The sequence below is a fragment of the Apostichopus japonicus genome, chromosome 6 (assembly GCF_037975245.1).
Source record: "Apostichopus japonicus isolate 1M-3 chromosome 6, ASM3797524v1, whole genome shotgun sequence".
In the NCBI taxonomy this organism is placed as follows: domain Eukaryota; kingdom Metazoa; phylum Echinodermata; class Holothuroidea; order Aspidochirotida; family Stichopodidae; genus Apostichopus; species Apostichopus japonicus.
The window spans coordinates 7,717,786-7,741,353 of record NC_092566.1 but is presented as its reverse complement, the minus strand read 5'-3'; the positions used below and the strand labels follow the sequence as shown (position 1 = coordinate 7,741,353).

The 23,568-nt window shown below is 37.6% G+C and overlaps 1 protein-coding gene and 1 long non-coding RNA gene across 2 annotated transcripts in view; one reads left to right on the top strand and one right to left on the bottom strand.

Annotated features, from left to right (window-relative positions):
* The window catches only part of LOC139968845 (transcription factor 7-like 2), a 73,080-nt gene that overhangs the window by 34,206 nt on the left and 15,306 nt on the right, over positions 1–23,568 (top strand). Inside the window, exons 4-6 of the mRNA XM_071973389.1 lie at positions 16,082–16,223; positions 22,023–22,122; positions 23,270–23,458. Coding sequence (XP_071829490.1) covers positions 16,082–16,223; positions 22,023–22,122; positions 23,270–23,458 — 431 coding nt within the window. The remainder of the gene's footprint in view (positions 1–16,081; positions 16,224–22,022; positions 22,123–23,269; positions 23,459–23,568) is intronic.
* LOC139968848 (uncharacterized) overlaps positions 7,231–23,568 on the bottom strand; it is a 190,391-nt gene continuing 174,053 nt past the window's right edge. The window contains exon 2 of the long non-coding RNA XR_011793556.1: positions 7,231–8,016. This is a non-coding gene — a long non-coding RNA (uncharacterized lncRNA). The remainder of the gene's footprint in view (positions 8,017–23,568) is intronic.

Below are 23,568 nucleotides of genomic sequence, written 5' to 3'. Positions count from 1 at the left end.
ATTATTTTAATTGTTCGATTAATTTCCCATATATCATGGATTGCTAAAAGGATGACACATCCCCATATTAATTGGCTGACCCATCTGTGTACTATTATTATTAGTACTCATTTCTTAGGCATTGTAAAATCATAATGACCTATTGTAATTATCCAACCATTCCTTCTTTTTCCCCTCCTTTACACCAGTAATTAAATCTTCAAGGCTGTTACCCAATTTTATTTTTATTTCTTCTCTCTCCAGTAAATGATCTGTAAAAAAAGAATAGAAAAAAAATCAGTATAAAAGCCTGACGCTATCTGGGTATAGATGTCTCGGGTTATAGACAGTATAGCCACAAAGAACACATCTGCAAGTAATGATGTGCTTGTTGACGTCCTTGCGTATTGCACGGTAACCTTCATGCTTAAGATTACTACATTGGTTCAGAAATTTCTTGACTGGCTGAAAAACAATTAACTTCTTGACGAGGTTTCATGTTTTAAATGCACGATATGTCAATGTTGTGAAAATACAAATTTTTTTGGGGGAAATGACAGCATCCATGCGAAAATATTTGACCGACGTCCTTCAGGTAAATACTGTCGAATAAATTAAAATTAAAAAAGTCATAAATACAAACAAAGGTATTGGTATTTTTTGCTGGAGATGCTCGAACGAATAGATCAGAGAGACAAATTTGACTCTTAACATGTACTAAAATCATTCCTGGTCTGGTTAAATTTTACCAGGATACTAAATAACAAATGTTCCTCTATGATCATTAAAATTAAAGAAAAAAAAAGATTTACATGGACTATCATCTTTTATTTGAATAATGGCAATTTTGCATTAAGTTTTGTTGTATCTTTAGGCGAATTCTGACCTTTCAACGATAGAAACAGGATACAAAAAAAAAAAAATAGATCTATGGTAGAGCAGAAAAATGCTGGTGGCATAAGATGTGATATGGGAGGCCGTTGGTCGATCCATGGCCGGCCAAAGTAAGCTTGGGTGGATTCTTCATCCAGGAGAAATCTGGGGAAAACGGTCCTACATGGTGTAACATGGTTAACACTGACTCAACCCCTGACTGTTCCTTTTATCTTGTTTTAACTTCATTTTAACTGCCATAGCTCTTGCATGTATATATGTATGTATATATGTATATATATATATATACAAATACTTGGAAATGTCTACAGTAGCTGAGAAAAGCTGAATCTAGGCGGGTTCAAATGAAATATTGCATCTTGACTACAATATTGCCAACTTTATGAATATGAGTGAGATTGGGCTTTTAATTTTTTTCCCTGCCTCTTAAAAATTGACTACAAATATATGTCTTGATATGAGAGGATGAGAGCTGATGAGATGGAGGCTGTAATTACAGATATATGTTACTGCCAGTTTTCGTAGTGTTGTTTGTTCACTTTTATTGAAGTACCGAGTTGCAGTATCCATCCATCCATTACATCTTCACTCTCTCTGTCACAACCGAGCATGACAGGTCAAAGTCCTTCTCCTGGGAGGAAGAATGTCTGATGGTCTCGAAGAGGTTCATTAAAACCTGTTAATGAAGTGTAATCCAGCTCTCTCTCCCTCTATATCTCTCCCTCTGTCTCATGAACAGAGTGAAGGGGTCCCCCAGACTGACGTTTATATCAGAAAACTTGCAGCAATCAATATTACTTAACATCATGACGGGATAGAAAGTGGTACATGACAGTAGCACATGAATTGACGTACTGTACATCATCCCGGAGTTTCTAGGTTGTCAGTTGGTGGCATAGACACGTAAATTACAGAGTACACGTTTTCTTTTCATTTTACGTCGCATGGATTACGGTCGGAGTTTATTATACAAAATATATGTGATTATTCGCCGTAAATTATTACAGCTGTACCTTCTTGTGTGGCGTACAAGTTTCACCTTTTATCTCAGTTATCGAATACCAGTGTTGATTGATCAATATTTTGAACAGCTTAGATGGATGATATTTGTGGCTAAATTACAACACAAAGTATATAACATGTGAATGTGATGTGATAATAACACTATGTGTAGAAAATAGGAAAGAAAAAAAAAACCTGTAACTTTAATACCAAAATATTCAGCCACATCTATACCATCCAAATCCACTGTATCATCGTCATAGTACATCGACTAGTTAATATTCTTCTTCTGAAGAAGAAGAGGAGTGGATTTTCTTGAAAATAATTGGCTGCATCTGTGGTGGAATGGAAACCTAATTCCAATACATGTGCACATTCAACGGTATATAAGAACAGAAGACTACTGGCCGTGACTTCAATTTTTTTCATGAAGTGAAAGTACTTTTAGTTCCATTTTATTAGATGCTTTGCCTGATAAACAGTGAACTTCAATATAAATATCAAAAGTCTGCATGGAGGTTGGCATTGACCTATTCATGACCTCTGTCAGGTCAATCAATGGCTCAGGAGTTGATGGATTTTTGGAGGCAGATTATATGCAGGTCAAAGTTAAATCTGCATGGGGTGTGTGCGGTGTGCTGTTGAATCATGCGAAGATGGGAGGACGGGTAACATTCACGTCACAATGAGTACATTGGGAGTATCTTAGAGGATGAGAGGGAGATGGAGATGTGTGTGTTTGTTTCTGTAGCCCATATTATCTTGAGAATAATTATATGGATAGCATCATTTTATTGTGGTAAGAAACCTAAGGGGATTCATTTTCATGACTGGTGAAGATACTGTTGACTGGTCATCCCTGGATGAAAGTATGTTCAGGATCAAACCAAATTCATTAAAAGGATCGTCTGGGAGAAATTGTCCTTATTGGTGGTGAAAGAGGAATACACAGTATGTTAAGGCTTGCATGAGATATATAATAGTTCTAAGATATAATAACATGTGATGTTGACATGAATGTTTTTTAACCACCAAAAGCGTATTTAATTCCAACATGTGTGTTGTCATAGATAGATGCACAGTGACAAATTTTTGTTTTCCATTTTATATTTAAAATGTATATTCAATTTTCTTCTAAGTTGGGAAGCAAGTTGAAAGCTTGGATATTGATAAATTTCACAGCCCCTTAAATCAGCAGTGGAACCATTTATCCAATCCAAGGTCAAATCAATGAGGTGAAAGAAATATAAAAAGGAAAAAAAGGAGAAAAAAAAACATTATGCTGTCAGTGTTCAACTATGACATCACACGCCTGTTTGCTTCAAGTTCATTATCATCTTACAAACTGTGCAAAAAACGCAACGCAATATTAGTGTCACCGCTTGTGTAGAACAAAATTGCAGGTTAGCGAGCAGCTTGGTTGATAGTTAGTATGCTTATAGATTTGATTAACCTTTGACCTACAACTCATATCATTATTTTACCTGTGTTAACATGTTTTATTTACTAACCTAGATATCGTTTAAAGATATCTTTTAAGATATTGTTTAAGATATCGTTTAAGATATATTTTTACACTTCAAACTTGATTAGAGGTATTGATTCTTGTTTTCATTTCAATTTCTGACCCACTTCCTATAACCTACCTTATATTTTGTAAATAGTTGTAAACTTATCAACAGCCATTGTTTCTAAAAGTTGGAATGTTGCCAGAAATCATACAGATCATCCATACATGTACTGAATGCATGCATACTGCATGTAATGCCTGTGATTTAATACCCGTCAATGTTTGTTGTGTAAAAGAGAACTTGTGAATTTGTGATAGTCAGACAGTTGCTCTTGGGGGTGGGGGGGGGCCTAGAGTGTTCCACATCTCCACGGTCCCTGGAGAATGTCCCATAGGGGTTCGTGTTGGAACAATTCGGCCTACACAATCCAGCTTAAAATCCGGTCTACACAGGTCTCTACAGACCTACACATTTATAAAACAAGTCAGCCACTCAGGTCAGACTACATGGTTTTGCCAATGCAAAGGATATGTACAAGCTCATGGTCCTTTACTAGATCTACTCAAACCTACAGTACTACTGTAACTGAATCCTTTATATCACAATTAAGTTTATTGCCTTATTCCACTTTCATTTAAATTTAAAACTTAACTCGTTGTCAATACCAACCCTACACCAGATACTTTATGGCTTTAACACAGTACAGTAGTTGCTGTATAGTCAAAATCAGATAAAGAATTTGTAACTCTATCTTAGCAGGTTTTCATAGAAAGTATCTTTTCGATCCATTATCTGGTCGTTTCTTCCTTCATTAATGTTACCCTAGTTCCTGTCAGTATCAATAATAAGTTTTACCAATGAACATGACCAATGCAAGTTCACATTAATAATCCAATTTGTGGGACATCCTCTTTGTTCTATAAATGAAGTAGATTAGGTCAGACACTCTCTGCAATAATTCCACCACGTGCAATTACTTTGCTTTGACTGACTGGCTGGAGAAGCTGAGAGCTCTAAATTTAGCTGGTTCCTGAGAAGTTGAATGTGCAGGGTACATGTGATGACACATTGAATTAATTAGGCTAGTTAATTTATATCTATCACGCTGTATCTATGACAAGAGCTGACCTGTAATATGTACTTTTGTTGAGATGAACGGTAAAAAAAACAAAGAAATGTAGACCAAAGTAAATATGGGTTACAGTGTGCTCTAAAATTGAATGCACAAGATGATAAGTCTGTAACAACTTGAATGTTGCAGTCCAGATGTAAAAGTTCTGTCCCTGACCAAAATGGTTAGAATTAATTAAAATTATTATTACATGAAATTGCAGTTTGACAAATATACCACAAAAAAAAAAAAAAAAAAAAAAAAGGTAAATGGCAAATAGAGCATGTTCTATTAATGTTAACTGCAAGTAACTCCCTTTGTGCCCAATAGCGTTATAACATACATATAAGTTTATAATTACATTAAATCGAAATAGGGTTACAACATGAACCACTTCATACATTTCAGCTATTTTGTCCAAGTTGCTAGGGAAAAGTGCTTTTATTTATTTTTTTATTCATTTTTTTTGGCATGTACATTTTGTTAACCTAATTTGTAGAGTTTGCATCTGAGGTGTAAATTACATTTGAAGCATTGTTATAGGTTGGCTTAATCGGTTTGCTCAGAAATTCAGAATATCATACATTTGAATACTCTGGTGTTAAAGTTGTTGTAATATAAACTGATATCAAATATTTAATGAGCTGCTATCAGTTTGTGGACTTAAAGAACATTGTTCTGGAATTGTTTGTCTTCTGATGGCAAAGCATGCTGTTGATATGTTTGATCAAATAACCACGACCTAGAAAATAATAACCCACACATCGTTTGTCCTCACAGTGCAGTGCCTTAACATTCTGGTTGGAAAAAAAATGGAAAAATTGAATTGATCGTCAGACTATACTAAAAGTCGTGAAACGAAAGACAGATTTTGTTTTCCTCTGTATTATAAATTTGTCCTTTGCCGTATTGGGAAACTTTTCTCAAAATCATTGTCATTCTGTAGGACCACAGTTTAAGTAGTGTGTAATATGAATTTTCTCAAATTTGAACAAAGATGCTGAGCTTTCTACGAAATCATTTCTCAATTTCACGTTTTAGACTCAATTGATTACAACAGAGTGTCCAGTTCCAATACGATTGTACTAGAGCAGCAACCTCTCCAAGGATTCCAAGGACCTAAACACTGGCAATTGTAATTCACTCCCCAATAATGTTATTAAATATCTCTCAAATGTTTCTTTCAAAATTGCCCTTGAACATCATTTTCATAACAAAAATCTTTGACTAACAGTTTCTTAGTTCTGTTTTAGCCTTTTTCACCTTCTATAGTGCTGTGACCCCTTTCTTTGTGCTTTTTCACTCTCTCATTTTATTGTTTCATCTTTAGACGTATTTGTATTTTTTAATGGAGTGTTCACGTTTATTAGCTACTCCATGCTTCTCGTGGACACTCCTCAGTCTCTTTCTTCTTAAAATGATCATGTTCGTCTGTGTATTATTATGTTGTTTACTTCAAAAGTCACTGAAATAAAGTTCTTTGAAGGGATGTATGGACGGACAGACTGATGGACGGCCGTTACAAGTCATACTGCAGAGTGTGCATACTGTATGTCTATAATGTGACTGCAATGCTGGTCTTGAAAAAAACATAATAAAAAATTTAATATAAAGCAAAGAAAACAAATTTATTCCACTTGAGAAAAACGTGAAAACCTTTGACAGAATGGCTTATATGTATGCCCCACATTGAGTTGGAACCCATACTGTTTGTGTTAGAGGTCAAAGATCATTCTCAAGTCAAAAGAGGTCAGAATGTTAATATGTATAAACACAGAATAAAACTCTAGATAGAACAGGCAAACTGGTACTTATATCCTGTACCTTGCATGTCGATACCTCCATATAGTGTGAGTAGCTAGAACAACAGTAATAATTATATTTGAAAATTTAAAAAGTACAAAGGATATTCCAAAGGAAGCTGTTACATTTGATAGATGAAAAGAGGGACTAATTCGCTCCTCCTAACCTCCTATTTACTTACACATTTCCCTAATCGACTACAATTAGTATCTGGCAGAGCTATTGGCACGGGAGGGGGGAGGGCGTTGGCACAGGGGGGAGGGCGCTATGCCCCTATTGATCTTCCTTCTGTGCCAGCCTTTTAGTTTGCCCACACGTGTTTATTGGTGTTAAAGTTTTCCGTTTTTCAGGGGCGCTATCCGGTTCCTTTCTACTCTATGTTGTGCTTCTCTGGAGTCTTTTATAAGTTGCAGTTGTGTTAAAGAAATTTCCGATGAGTAACCTTTTTTTTAGGAGGGTTTATAGAACTCTTAACCTTCGCGAGAGGCACACGGCCGTGAGGCTGGCCTCCCCATTGCGGTTGTACAGGGTAGGATTTCAGCAAGATTCTTCACACACACAGTATATATTCTATGCAAGATCCTGGTGAGTTTGCATTCAGTTCCTAGCGTACTGTTTTTAGCTCATACCAGCATGCTGGTGTAAGCTATTGTTACAGTGCGGCGTCTATCACTCTATCCGTCAACAATTGGTTAAACCGCTCCCACTCGCACAGTGTTTGATGGAATTTCATGAAACTTGGACACAAGGACCATTGGGTATAGGGCCATCAGAGATGGTCCAAAATTTGGGGTCAAAGGTCACCTGTGGGCCGTAATGGGCCATTTTGTGGAAATACGCAAAATGCTTCTTCTCCTACAGATTCCATGGTACAATGTTGAGGGTTTGTCACGATAGTGCTATGGTAGTTTTACCTTCAGGGTGTTCATGAATTTGAGATCAAAGATCAACTAGGGGTCTTTTGTGGCCCGGGCCGCGGCCCTATATTTTCAAATTGCTCCTGTTCGTACAGTGTATGGCCAATTATAATGAAACTTGGTCACAATGTTCCTCGGGATGAGAGTTACGAGGGGTGTTCGGAAAATTGAGGTCAAAGGTCATTTAGGGGGTCATTGGGGGTCATTCTTTTTAATATTTTCAAATATCTCAATCTCCTCAAGATTTTGATGGATCATATTCAAAGTTGAACTGATGATTGTTGGATTGTGTATGAATAAGGTGATGCCTAAAAATTTTTGGTCAAAAGTTAATTAATTACAATTAATCCCCATTGTTTAAAAAAATCTGAGCCTTCACTTTTTGCCAAAGCTCCTTTAATTTGTCTCCCAATCCCTGCAGTGTTTGTTTACATTTGTGGTTAAGCTCTGCAGAGGCTGTTAGTGGAATTAAAGCAGGACTGGGAGTTGTTATTAACTGTTGAACTGTAAGCATGAGAGCCCTATAGCCAATCAGCACTTGCCGATTCTTAGAAGTCTTTGAGCCTGAGGTATGTAGGCAGCTTGTGAAGTTATGTCTTGTAGGGAGTGCTTGTTATGTCTGCTAAGGTAGAGGGGAGAAAGTTTAATAGGGTAGGCCAGTGGTATTGTTTGAGAGAGTGGGTAAAATAGGATTTAAAGGGGAAAATAGGAATTATAGCCAGTGGTGTGTCCAGGATTCTGCTAACGGAGAGGGGGGGTTATCCCTCACAGGCCAAAAATTGGTTTTGTGGGCCCTACACTTTTCAGCTCGAAAAGGTATGAGCTTCTGCACCATTGGTGCTCTAGTTCAGATAACACAACAGTTGATGTTGAAATTGTTTTGCAACAGAATTAGTGAACTTGAAGCAAACAGGAATGATGTCATAGAAGTTCCTTAACAGATATGAAAAATAAAAAACAATGTACATAACTATGACATCACATCGCAAGTTCACTTACGATACAGACTCAGAAGGTTCCAATAACCACTGTCTCAAGACCACCATGTTAAAAGTACATATTGTACTAAGGTGCTTAGGATGTGTTCCTCTTTCTTCAGTCAGGAAGAGAAATTTTCTTCTGGACTCTCCTTTTAAAAATGATATGGGGTCAAGCAGATCAAGGCAAATGTATAATAAAAACAACGACCTCACTTGTGCATTTATCTCTCTAGACACAGCTGGAAAGATTGACCATTTCATTCTGTATGATAGTACTTTAGTTTTAAAAGAAGTGGAAAAAAGATTCATATTTTATGAAAGCCAGTTTTCAGAGCTCTAAGTTGCATGTACTGTAATGCTAGTTACAGGCCTGTTTTTTATTTAGTTTATAACATCACACTTTCCAAACGCTTTGAACCCCAAACGGGTGTCTCAAATTTACAAGCTATATCACAAGTTTTTTAAGCCAGGACGTAACATCTCTTTACCATGTGTAGTCTCTCGTTCAAGCAGCAAACAATATACGTGCATGACCTTGTCATAGCAGTTTATAAGCTTCCATCCGGCATGGACTGGACAATATTTAAGTGATTATATTATATCCAAACAAACAGTTTGGGAATTGAATTTCCTTCACCAAACTCAAGGTACTGTAGGTAGGTACTGTAGGTATATTAAGAGACTTGGAAGTGCTTATCAGTTATTCGGTTTAGTTTGCAATTAGCGTGTGACCTACTTCCCCTTAATACTCTTTTGGAACTCCCATTTTATATCAATAACTGAGATACTATCCCTGGTCGTCGTTGTCATCATAGTCCTGGTAGTCGTCGTCGTGGTGACTAAGCATACATGTGTGCTGAACGGTTGGTTGGCAATGAAATTGATTTTGAAAACTTTATTGTGGCTTGATATTTGACCTAGAATCCCAGCCTCAAGGTTTATCCAAGTGATGAGGTTTTTTTTTTGTTTTTTTTCCACTTTTCTTTTTGTGATGGTAACACAGCTAGTGTGGTGGTATTATACATTATATTAAGATGCCGCCTATTGAAAATACCATTCTGAAGCTATTGAAGGTGAACTTATATTTAACCTAAGAGATCGACTTAATTGATAAGACAGTTTAAGCTCCAGGTGTGCAGTATGTAAATTTCCAGTACAGGCCTAGTCTGCATAAATTTGCATATTCATTATTGTCGAGGTTGTTCTCTTCATTCATTAGCCTTTAAACTAATGATGTATAATTAAACAGATAATTAGACATTATTTGAGAATGTGAGACTTTAGCGCATACTTAACTTGCACTTGTACCGTGCAGTACTTAGTCACGTGAGTGAAAAATAGTTTGATTCTCGTGGGAAATTCCTTCGCTACTAATTGATTGATGTTTATTGGAATAAAACTCAATGGGGCACTCCTGGCCTGATGTTATATACAGTGTTGTTTTTGTCACCCACCCAAAGTGATATATACAACATTCGCAACCAACTAACCGTTCCTCAGAATGTAGGACAAACATTATTTTGTTGAATTTGAAATTCTATGACATGCCCTTTTCATCCATGATCTGCACAATAATATTTTCATTGATGGAATTCCTTAAAGTGTTTTGTACCCTCTCCTCCTCCCCCCCCCCCCCCCAATCCATGCAATTGCAGCAGTAAAGTAATAAGAATCAGTATATTATGCATCTCTCCGCTCCTGTTTGGATCTGACAGAGGGCAATTTGATTACCGTGTATCATCACCGGAAAGCCGGATATTGAAAACCAAAAAGAGTCACCGGTCTGACCTTATTTACCCAAAATATTGCTACCTGAAGTTTGTTATCACATCCCTGGTACTATTCATAAGGGATCATTTCTCTATATATATATATAGAGCCTGGTAATGAACATAACCCATGCTTTCATGGCCGCTTACCCCATATCAGACGATCTCTTTCAGGATTACATCTGTATCAGAGAGGTTGCTGCTCTAGTACAATCGTATCGTAGTCAAGCTGCATCAAGGTTAGATAGTACTACTATCAAGCAACACACAACTATCTATCCCATCTCTGTAAGTTAGGGAATGGCCTAATCTGTCTTGAAAAACTAGGCCAATGAAAATCCTCTCTTTCTGTAATCTTTATCTCGGTCGATTGTCCAACCCTCTTATATGAAATTAGCACCCAGAGGGTTGACGGTCACGGCGAAGCTAATACCACCACGTGTACGACGAAATCTCTCTTCCTCTCGCTCCCTATCTCTCCGTCTCTCTCTGTCTCTCGCTGCGGAGGTCGTGCCCTTCCCAACGAACCTCTCGCCTCGAGACCAGCCACGGGATACAGCCGAGCCATTGCCACGGCTGAATATTAGGCGGGATTATTGGGTAAGGAGAAGGCCTAATTGGATTTTACACAAAAAGGGGACATGGTAATTCTGTTAAATATTTCATTATCCAATTCCCGAGTCAGAATCAAGCAGATCGACACATACACTAACCATGTTATCGTTAAATAGCAGAGGCTAAAATGTGTTTTTCTTGGGGAGATGGGCGGTGAAGAACTTAGGAGTTAGTAACAGATCTCCAGTTTAGTTTCAATTACCGTGGCAAACCTGCTTGCATTAATGAACACTCTTGAGGGAGAGGACGACGAGGCTAAAGGCCCGAGATGGTTCCGTCATTCTAATGCTGTTATAGGCTCTGTGGATCGAGGGATTTTTAAAAGTCAGAATGAAGAAAAGGGGAGAAAGAGAAAATAGAGAAAATAGAAAGAAGAAAAAACAGAAGGAAGGAAGGAAGAAAAGGGAAAGAAAAGGTGAATGAAATGGGTCAAGCTGTTTAAGTGGTCAGGTCTTCTGCCCAATTCATTCACCAAACTGACGTTAAATGATGATGAGTAGAGGTTCCGTTTGAGTAGGAGTTCTTAAAACTTGGAAGGAGTATATATGTATCATATCCAGAGGGGTGTGTCATAACCAGAGGGGTGTGTCATAACCAGAGGGGTGTGTCATAACCAGAGGGGTGTGTCATAAGCAGAGGGGTACAGAGGAGGGGCTGGAGAGGGTATTTAAGAAGACAAAGCTTAGTTGACTTCATTAATACGGACTTACCTGTCTTCTCACGGCCATGCGTAGCTCCCATAATTGTTCTACGTCTGTCTAGAGTTGTATGTGGTCATTACCGTAAACAGTGGACTCCTCACCCAACTGGCCACTTTCCCTTTCTTTTGGTGGTAAAAAAAAGTTGTAGAAATTGAATTTTATGATAATATGTCGCCTGAAAAGTCGTAATAGTTATACTGCAGATCTGGTCAAATGAGATCGCCTGGACATTTCCAACCTTTTTCCTCTATTTCCTCTTTGTAAGACCAGTCCTAAGTTATAAAGTACCTTTTCTGAAGGATAGCAGACAGAGTAGTGACGTACTTTATTTATTTATTTATTTTTTTATTCTATGTATATTGTGTGTTTTCTAAGAGTTCTCAATTCCAAAACTAATAAGTTTTTAGAAAATAAAATTCCTCTCTTGATCTGCCTTTCCTATACCACCGCTGTTTCTTATCTATAAACTAGCATCCAGAAAACGAGATGGGGTGGGTTAATGAATGGTATTTATAGGGGTACGAAGCAACGGTGCTTAACGAATGGTGCCGGACGGGGGACTAGTGGGCAGTGGTAAGAAGAAGTCGTAGGTGAATAGCGGAGAGCACAAACGCTACACCCGAAGAGCGTCTCGCTTCGATGGAATATTTCATTGTAAGTACCGCATGCATGTACGTGCATGCTTGGGAGTCCTATATTGATCTCACTTCGGCGAGAGCATAGGGAAAGATGAATTTGGAACATTGATTTTTAACATCATTACTCGGGGAACATAACTTGTGGTGTAAATTGTACAAACTGAAAACTTGAAAATAGAAAATTAAGGAGTTGTCCCAACCAGTATTCTCTAATACAAATCATGTGGCCAACAGGGCATGACGTGAGACACATGTTTCGTGCAATGTTTTTCCAACGGCACGAGCGGGGACACGTTTCTCGTCGATCGATTGATTTCTATCATTTTGGATGTGATGCCTGAATGGTGAAGGAGCAAATGCTCAAGCTCGGCGTGGCACATTTTTTATGATCTCGACTTGTTTCACCTAACAGCAGGGGTAGTTTGGTATGGATTTTCTCTGCTTTGCGGTCGACCTATTTGACTAGCATTCATGGAGCAATAATGCTGCATCGTGGGCTTAAACAACATGGCCTTGATCCATATTAAGCGCGGACGGCGAGCCATTTAGGTCAGGCAAAATAAAAGCAGTGTATGTGGAATTACATGCTCCTTACATATTTTAAAGTGATGTGAAAGTAACATTTATATAGATTTACATATACATGCTTAAAAACACACATGCATCCCTCTAGGAATTTGGAGATGTTTGGAAATGTAAAAGGTATACTAGCTGTCCAAAATCAGCTGGTATGTGCTCTATATTCTCAACCCTAGAAGGGAGGATGATGCACTCGTGGAGAAAAATTTTTTTGTTTCTCGTGATGTATTTCATGAAGTTGGCACCAGAGGGCCAGGGGGCAGGGAATGAATGAAAGTAGGTAGAAGCTGTGAAATTTTTTAGAATGCGGATTATTTTTAAAGTTAAATGAATAAGCCAGGTACATGACAAAGTGAGCTCAAAATTGAAATAGAGGGCGCATTGCTAGAAGTGTTATCAAGTTTTGAAGACTACTGACTAAAGTGAGAATGTGTGTATGTAGTTTTTTCACTGCTCTCTCACATGTATAATCTCCATTCCCATTCACTCTCGGTCATGTACTTCTCCCAACCTAAACTAACCTATAAAAATTGGGACCAACCGGCCAGCTGAACCTCTCCCCCCCCCCCCAATAGGGGACAGGTTTCTGTATCTGTCTACCAAACTTTGATCCAAACTAGTACTACATCAAGTTTTATGGGAATTCACAGGGAACCCTTTCATTGACCTGTAATTACTGGCAGTGAATGACAAATGTTTTATATACCATGGGAAGTGCACCATAAGGGTTAAGTTCTTGTAGGTGGGTTGGTTGTAAAGTCTGTCCATATATATATATATAATGTCTAGGTTTACATCTGTCTGCTGGGTAGTCACAGGATATTAGGAGCAGAAGGTCGTGGATCATTTTATCATGTTGTACTTATTATATTTAATATGGAGAGTTTTGTTTACAGGAATGGAATATTTAAAACTTCAATAAAAATGTACCTTTTTCCTTGAATTGCTTGTACATGCTGAAATGAAGTTGCCCAAGGATAGCAATTTTGCTCATACAGCAATGGCTTAACAATTAAGAATAATATACCGTTAGGTTTATATGTTCAAGGGATCAGAAATGACCCCAAAGCTTTGACCTACATTTCAGCCGAGTTAACAGTATACATATATACATTAATACGATGGAACATATGATTGCCATTAATGGCCATCAGACAATCAACTATTTTTTTCCAGGATAAGAAAGGTAATCAGGAATCATGGGGAGGGCGAGGGGAAGGTCAGAAAGACCAAAACGAGGTCACCTTCACTCTCACTATTACATAGTGCACTCCCTCCTCTCCCCCCTCCTCCCCCCTTTATCCTTACCAACTCAGATTCCCTTTCTTTAGGCATTTTTTGTGTGTGTCATAGCTTTAACATGCATGCCAAAAGTTTGGAGCAGTTCTATTTTGACCATTTTTCTACTTTATATATAATATCGATGAAAACCAATGTTTGGTATTCAATCCGTGCATTTGATTCAACTACAATGAACCCCTCGAACAATGTATGTAGCTGTCATCAAAGGGTAGATTTAGCACAATTATGCAATAGTCTTCAGCATACCGCTTTAAACACAGTATCATTTTTGTTCCTTTGCTGAGGAACATACTTTGCCGGCGGCGAATACGGTGGTGTATGTTGCAAAGGAAACACCTGCCCAACAATAGGGCCGGGTTTGTGGATAATTACCATATTAGTAATAACAGAAGAAGAAAAATCAAGGTCAGCCCCAAGGTGGGGATTTGATGAATAACAGCCCAAAAGAAGAAAGGGAAAAAAAATGGAAAAGTAACTGTTAAAATCTCTTTACCTCAAAGAACCAGGAAGTGGTTGTATACATATACATATATATGTAAGAAGCTTTTAGAAGAAAATTCAAACATTAGGAAAGCATCAATGCTTCCAGGAAATTTGTGTCTCAAACAACCTGTTTTCAATTTGAGCTAATTTTTTTTTTTCTTTTTTTTTTGGAACATTATGAAACATTTACGTCAGCTTCACGAAGTTCATGCCTTGGTGAGGTTTAGAGTTTACGATTTATGAAATTGTTGAAAGAGAGAGAGAGAGTAAGAGAGTGGAAAAAAGATTGATTCTTGTTTGCCAGTCCTGACCGAAAATACACGGAGCATGCACGATTGTGCAAGCGAGCAAAAGCAGCATCGTCGGATGACAAATGCTTGCATATTTTGTTCCATTTTTGACGTCACTCAAGTATACCTCTGTAGGACTTAAAAGACTGTCGTAACAAGATCGAAGCAGCGATTAAACCAATGATATTGATCAGATCTTAGCCAACTAATTCAAAGCTTTTTCGGAATCTTTCATAATCATGTGACGTTGAAAAGAGTTTGAATTCTTAAAAGTCAGATTTTGCAATCTGTAACCTGATCACTGGTGAACTTTGATATATATATATATATATATATATGTTTATATATGTTTATATATATATATAAATATAAAATATATAAAAATATATATTAAAAACACAAGTTTTAAAGTAATTTAATACAAAACTGCTATGTAAGAGTTGTCAGATCATATCATTTAAAGTATTTTTTTATCCTGAACATGACAGTATAACTTACGTCATTCCTCTCTTACCTCTCTCACTTCACCCGAGTCTAAGGTCTGCGTCCTTGCTTTGCCCCCCCCCCCCCTCCTTCGACCACCTCCTTCTGAATCTACCATTCAGAAGTCTAACACATGGGTTTTGGGGACAGGCTGTCTTGTTCTAATTCTTGCCTTTTTTTGCATTCCTAAAGCCGGGTCACATCTGCGCGATTCAACACGCGATTCAACTCGCAATACAATTGAAGGTTGAATCGCGTAGTTAGACACGGGTATCAACTTGTTGCGCAATAAAAGTTGCGCCGTCGATTTGGGTTGATTTGCAATAGAGCAATGTCCTAATCAGCGCAACTTCTCAGAAGCAACTTTTCTGATTCGCGTGATTTTAGTTGCGAGTTGAATCGCGTGTTGAATCGCGCAGATGTGACCCGGGCTTTAGTGTGTTGAAATGTAAAATTGCATGTTTATAGTTATAGGGACATGTCCTCCTGTAATGAGACCATTCCATTTAAAAAGAGAACACAGATACTCACATGGTACTGTATATGTGCACCTATATAAGGAAACAAAAAAACAAAAGGTTGACTTTATATTTGCCTTGTGCTAACCTGTCTCCTCTCAACCATAGCACAATTGCACTTGGGTGTCCAGAGTTATCTAATATGGTCAAAGAAAAGTTGTCTTGCTTTTGTGACCAGTGGCATGTGGTCAACCAGGCTTGGCAAGCATGCTCACTTAATTGTCACTGGTAAGTTCCAAGCAAACAATTATGGCTCTCAGGGTTTGACAAGGGAGTGAATACACACAAATGGAGTGAATATACACAAATGGAGTGAATACACACAAATGGAGTGAATACACACAAATGGAGTGAATACACACAAATGGAGTGAATATACACAAAGCTTAGACATTTAAAGAGTAAAGAGTTTGACAATATAGTTGCCTGTTGTGGCAGTTTAAAGATGTTATATTGCAGCTCCTCATTCAATAACTTGCTTCCCTCTTTCTTTTCTATTTTAACAGGGTAGTAAGGTACCCATGGTGCATCCCATGGCCCCGTACCCACCATCGTTGGCCCATCTGATGTACAATTCTGACCGGTACCCACCGGGGACACCACCACCGGCACATCTTCCATCTTCTGTCGAAATTGATTCTAAAACAGGTAAATTGAAATCATAGCTTGTAAACAAATCTCAGATTAATAACCTCAAAATAAAACAAAACAAAAAGTTAGCAAACTGCTTATATCCACTAAAGAACCTTTGTAAGAGAATGTGTAAAAGTAAGAGGGCCTGACGTTTCGATCCTAGCAGGATCTTCTTCGGAGGCTGAATGAGATTAATAACCTGTCTGCTTCATTCAACAATGGGGCAACTCCAACTGCAACAAAATTAACAGAGGGCGCAGTCGTATCCAGTTCTGGGAAACTTTACGAGTCAAAGTTGCTCGGAGGTTTAGCAGCATCTTGTTAACATAGAGTTGACCACTGGTAGCATGTATAAAAGTTTGTTTGTAATAATTAAAGACTAGATGGAGCCAGACTAGCTCACGTTGTGGTCTCCAGAAGACATTTTTCGTTTGTCGAAACTGCACAAGTGAAGAACCATCGAACTAGTCAATCACTGGGAGCACGTCACATGACCGACCCCTCCAGGATTGATACGTTTTCGGACTGTGGAGTAATTCCTCCAGGTAATTCCTCCAGGAAAAAGACGAAAACACTCTACTGTGATGATTAAGCCCAGTTGTCATCCATCTCCCTCCATTCTTTGCATTTCTGGTGGGGGAGGGGGAGGGGGGGCAGGGGAGTCACCACTGAGATAACATTTGGCACTCTCCATCTATCCACCACAAGGGGAATCCACACACATTTTCCCATTTGGAAGACTACCTCAGTTCTCTTGAACTCAACTCAATTCAAATTCATCCATACAGTACATCACTGAGACCCAACACAGATGTGCAACAACAATGACCTTTGGTAGTAGTGGTGGCATTGTGCAATATCCATGAAGATAATTGAAGGGTTGAGTTTTTTCATTGCTTGATTGACAAAATTCAGAGACTTTCATAGAATCTGTACAGATAGCCCCTGAAGTTACAAATTTATCAGATTGTAACAGATAACATGTAACATCACAAAAATTGGGAAGGTGAAAAGGTCTCTTTCTATCTTATTGACTTTGTCCTTGGTCAATTCATTCCAAATAGTTTCTTTCATAAAGTTGTTATGTTTTTGGTAAACCAATTCTCAGTACCAATTTCTGCATGAAAATGATAGCCCTATACACTTAACTTGCCCAATTATGAATATATTGCACAAGTGACAACCATTCCCCCCTCCCTCTTCCAACAAAAAAAATATTAAAAAAATGGGAAGGCAATTTATGTTATCAGACATCTTCTTTAAAAAAGTTGAAAACATCCCTGGGTTTGGCAAACTCTGGTCTTGTTTTCCTGGGAGTTTTCCTTATGTGCTGTGACACATAAATAGACAGCTTCACGGTGTGAGACTCTTTTAGGGTGCTGTTATTCCATTATTGAGAGGGGTTCTCTCTCTCTCTCTCTGTTCACTTGGAATATTAATAGCGCTGTAAAAATGATTTCATAGAAGATGACCTCACACAGCCTCGCTCCCCGGTTAGAAAAAAAGAAATTCTACATGGTAAAGGCTTGACATGATCAGGAGCTGTAAGTGTAGATTGAAATAAATGTTTTTAACATACTGGTTGAAAGAGGAATTAAACAGCCAACTTAGCTTACATCTCAAAGAGGAGGCAATGTTTATTGACCCTTAAAAATAGGATGGTTTCGATGTCAACAGTTAACGACAGTAGTCGCGCCGAGTGTGGTAGTTGGTGGAGGGTTACTCCAGAAACTAGGACACTGGGCCAAGGATCATACATAGTAGGTGTAATGCTGATAAGTGTTGAGCTCTGTTACCAATGACAAGAACAGCTGTGTTTAGTCCTTCCTTCTCTGACTCAAGGAGTGGCAAAAGAAGGAACAGCATTAGAGGTTGGGGGAGGGGTATGGGAGGGGTAGGGGGAGTCAGAGACTTTATGCAGTAGTGGGTATGTCAGCCTGGATCATAATTAAGTGTTCATGTTATGTGTACGTAGTTTGAAAACTAATTAATTTTTCTCTCTTATAACAACATACCAAGGTCTCTGCGTGTGCACAAAACTGCTGCGCATCTTTCCGCTTGAATATCAATAAACTCGTTCAGCAAAGCATTCCGCGATGCGTTACCCGGATAAATAGGTTCCCAGCGATGCGACTTTGATTTGATGGGATGTTTCAACAGAATTGATTTTGTACCACAAATTCCAACAAAAGGGGATTTTTGAAATATTTTTCAGCAAAAGGACACAACGAAATGACGTCGGTCCGGTTTGCTTCAAGTTTAAGTTTGTTACCTAACAGAACAAGGAAAGGAACATGTCTCGATAACGGCCCGTTTGGAATTAAATTCAAATCATTTTCATATTAAGAGTATATGTCCCTCTTTTACATGTGCAAAATATATTTGCCTCAGAATTTTTATCCTTGTCAGATATTTCAGGTACCAAATGTCACCATACAGCTGTACTCATTGTCTGTCATTATATCAGTCTGCGGTTTGCAATTTTTCAGAAATTTTAGTCAATTTTAAGATGATTTTTCCCTTCTAATTCTGTAATATTGCATATAAATTAATATGCACTTTTTGCACAGCTGAACTGTTGCATCTTTTCAGCACCCTGTGCTAGATTGATCAACATTCATTGCCCCATCAAATCAAGTTAATTTACGAGGTTATAAAAATTGAGAGCGTATTACATAAATTTGTCTGTCCACAAATTTATTCACCACTTTCCTCCCTGGGTTTGTTTTGCTCATCCTATAAAGCCAATCAATCATAATGTTTTCACAGTTTTTTTTTTTCTTTTTGGCTTCTAGCCACTGTTTAAGTAGACCTTTGAACTCCGGTAAGCAAAGAGAGGACTAAACCATAGCTTCTGTTAGACTGAATAAGGCTTGTTTGCATGAACAAGCTCAGGGACATAATAAATACCATTTGTGAGGGCAGCCATCAATTATACATCCATCACTTCTTTCTTTCTGGACTATACTGTGGGTTTTTTTTATATTTTTTTTACCATTTTCTTGATTTCTTCTTGATGTTCTGTGGTACGAGTTAAGGGTAAACTTGGTTAGAGCACAGTCAAGTAAACTGTTAATAACTTTATCGGTCAATATATTGGAAGGACAGATCTGCTCTTGAAATATTTAAATCTACAATTCAGAGTAATTTCGTTGTAGATGTCTAAGTACATTCATGCATAATGAAACTGGAAAAATTGTTTTTTTTTTTGTGGTTTTTATAGACGATGATTGCAGGACAGCTGGGCCAACTCTGGTTCAAATGTATTTATTTTGATGACTGACGGGAATTTTATTTTTTGGATTATTTCTCACACTTTAATGCAAGCTCAACAAGGTTGAGTAAATTATGTCAAACTATGAGAAATTACAGACAATTTTAGACTTGTTGCAAGTCTTCAATTATCAAATTCAAGCCTTTTTTATTCTTCTTGGTACCACCATCAGAATACTATGGAAGAGCAAATCATACTAGATCTGAATTATAACAATTATTGAATGAAAACTGATAAAAATGAACTTTATAAAATTAAAGTGATGGGTATGTAGAGGAAACCAATGGGGAAAAAAGAAAGCTTTTGCAGTCTCCTCCACTGGTAAGAATGATATTATGACAAAACAGATCAGAAATAATAAGAACATACTATGAAAGAATGAAAAAAGGGAGAAAACAATCAACAAAGAGGAAATGCTATTGAATGTACGTACGTAAAGACAATGTTTTCCAAACAGTTTTCTGAGAATATCGAAAAATAGGTAAAGAGACGATGTTGTTAATAAACATCATGGCGGGGGGGGGGGGTGGGGGGATTAAAAGGTTTCAAAAGGGATACACTGCAGACTGACCAGGGGTATATAGCTGGCATTGGGACTTGTTGCAATTAAGTCTATATCCTTGAGCTGTACTAGAAATTCAGACCAGATCTTAGTCTGCACTTAAAGTAAAAATGGACGTTCAGACTTATTTTCAGTCTACAGTGACTTTGTGGCAAGCCTACAAAATGAAGGACTATAATTGGTAAACTGACATTTGACAGTACATATTATCAGTTGTTGAAAAACTGCATATATATCATTAGAACACAACAAAATTGTATTAGACAAACTCTTAATACAAACAATTAAACAAAAGAACTTGTTGCGATGACCTAGTCGAAGCATCTAGATAGAGCCAGTAAACTCTCTGTCTCACCTCTGGGACAATTTTATTATAAACAGTAAACTTTTTTTTTGGGATAAGGAAGGATATAGAATAGAACAAGTCTCTCTGCATATAGTGGTGCGGACAACAACTAATTTCCACACCTCCTCATCCTCCCTCTCCCCACATCCCCTTGCCCCTCGTCCATTGCATATATCAAGCAGTGAACTTTGGACCATTTTTTTTTTTTTTTATTTATTCTTTTATTTGTGAGCAGCACATCATGTTTATTATCCTTTTCCCCATTGCAACCTGCCCTCTCCCTAATCGTCCCCTCTCCCTCACCATCCCCTCTCCCTCACCATCCCCTCTCCCTCACCATCCCCTCTCCCTCACCATCCCCTCTCCCCACATCCATTGCCAACCTTCACAAGCATGATACAGTATGAACAAAATTCACTTTGGGCTTTTTGGGGCTTAAATTTTTTTTATGAAGCAACATATAAAAACAGGTCTCTCTGCTTGTTATCTTGCTGAAGCTTAACACCGGTGTTTCATCCAATATTTAACTTGTAAATAAACCGTTTGACAAGTTAAAACAAAGGTTGATAAATGTTTGTTTGCTTTGTGTAATAATAGTGTGATCCTGTCAACAATCAGAACAAAAATAAGGATAGGCTAATTACCACTAACAACGACAGCTTCTGTCGAGATAACCTCAACATTTGTCATGTAATTACATATTTTCAATAATGTGATAAAGTATCAAATTGTAAACAGGTAGGCACTTTTGCTGATTCCACACGAACCAACAGATTTTATTGAACATTTGCAGTATTGAAAAAAAGCTCAGGTGTTATTTCCGAATTTCAAACTTATTTACCGTGTTATGTTTACTTTTAGATATTTTTAACAGATGTCCTGTATGTTTGCCTTTCGGTTCATATTTCTGTATCACATCAATATTTATTAAAAGACTCTGTGGTTCCATAATCTTTATTTTTTATTTTCCATAATTTTTATTTTTTACTTTTTTTGATAAGTGCTTTCATTGTCAATTACTATATGTGACCATTTTTGATTATTATTATTATTGTTGTTCTTATTTTTTTATCTCTATATACATAATGTATCATAATTGTTTAAATTGCCATTTTTATGATGTTTAATCACTGGTTTGTTCCTTCGCTGTTCGTTCTTCTCTTTGTGTGTGCGTTCATATTCATGATTGTTATATGCCCTTATTAGTATAGAAAAGTAAGAGTTATTCAGCTCCAAGCTTGTCTCGAGTCAACTGAATATCCCACATTACAGGAATTTACTGTACCTTAGGTTTGCCTTTAAAATGGCTCTTCGTAGTTCGTAACCGTACACATAACAATTTTGATCAAGATGGTAGCTGATAGTTAGCATCACCAATTTATGTCAATACAAACTGCAGCCTAATTTGACTTCTTATGAGGTTAGGCTAGCAACATCAGCTATGGATAGTATGGTAGGCCTATGAGCCATGTGTTAGTATCTGTTATTACATTAATGCAATAAACTAACAACATTTGTTTCTGTTAAAGTGAAAAAAAAAGAGATTTGATGTTGAGAGATGCATTAATGTCCAGCAGGTGCTCTGATTGGTCAATTTTATGACCTTTATGACCTTCTCTTCTCCTTTTGCAGGTATTCTCAGACCCAGGCACTCCCTAGATCTACCATCATATCATCCACTCTCACCCAGCAGTCTTGGACAGATCACTCCTCATTTAGATGTATATCCTTTGTAAGTGTTCTCTCTCTCTCTTGTTGCCATGGTTATAAAGTAGGAACAATAGTTTTCGATGTTTTCAGTGGTTCTTAGTGGACAAAATAAAAACAAAAGTAATATCATCCACCCACACCCGTGCAGGACAGATTGACCAGCTCTGGTTGCTTCTGGGTTTCATTTTGTTTTATTCCACTAGTGACCTGAGGTAGATATGTATTAGTGATCAAGGTTATATATATATTTACAGGTATGTAAGGGATATATCTGTACAGAATAAGATGTATGGGATATATACAGTGAAGGATGTATGGAGACAGGATTATAAATGTATAGGATTATTAGGATACAACTCCTAAATAAGATGCGATATAAAAGTTTATAGTTAAGATAATATGTACACATGATGTAGAATGGCTATTAAACAGGATAATATATTGGATGTATCTGTGGCTGAGTGGATAAAGGCGGTGGCATATGAAGCAATGCTCAAGGCTAAGCAATCGGGAGGTTCCGGGTTTGATTCCTGGCCGTGTCATTGTACGGTGGGATTGTCATCCAAGAGCAATCTACGGTTTTCATATCTGAAATGACTTTCTCAATTGAAAAGATTCCAAATTTGAGTTAAAAATGTTGATTGGAAGCCACCCAACGTGTCAGTTGTAATCCATAAGCCCTTGCTTCGAAAAAATTAACTGCTGATTATTATTATTACGGATACAAAACTAGGATTTGATACAGGATATATAAAGGATATAGTAATGATAATAATAACAATCATATTTCTAGACAAATCTGAACCTGCTCCTCAAAATAAATAAATTTTTCTTTGTGGATAGTAAATGCAAGAGTTTAGGAATGTTATAGTTACATTTAAGTTCATTAAGTGATCATGTCATTCTTGATATCATTCCAGGTACATATCTGTACATGTGTTATTGTATGTTTTTCGTGTAAATAATCCCAAAATTACTGTCAGACTATATCCTTTTCTTTAGATTACAGCAGTACCTTTTCATTAAAGTAAGAGTAGACGATACAAAGTTTTCAGATCTTCATAACAACCTCTTCATAAGTAGATACAATTGTAAAACTGTCAGATCAAGGGCAAGATGTCTGACTTGTAGCTTAAATCATCTTTTCTCGTCAAAACTCATCTCCACAGATCAAGTCAAGCATTTTATTCTTCGATTCGTTCACCGTATTCAACAAACCTTCTGGTGAATCCTTCGGGCATATCTCGGCTGGCGCCCTCAAGTTTAACCAATCCGTCCAGTTTCAGGGGTATACCGCTCTCACCCCAAACATCACCGGCTTCACAGCATCATGATACACAACAGCAGAGTAATGATAGGTAAATCCAGTTGGATCATCAATAGGAAGAGAGGTTTTTGGGGGAGAGAGAGTAGGGTAGGATGGGGGGGGGGGAGGATCGGGAGAGAGAAGATCAGGGGTAATGTTGTA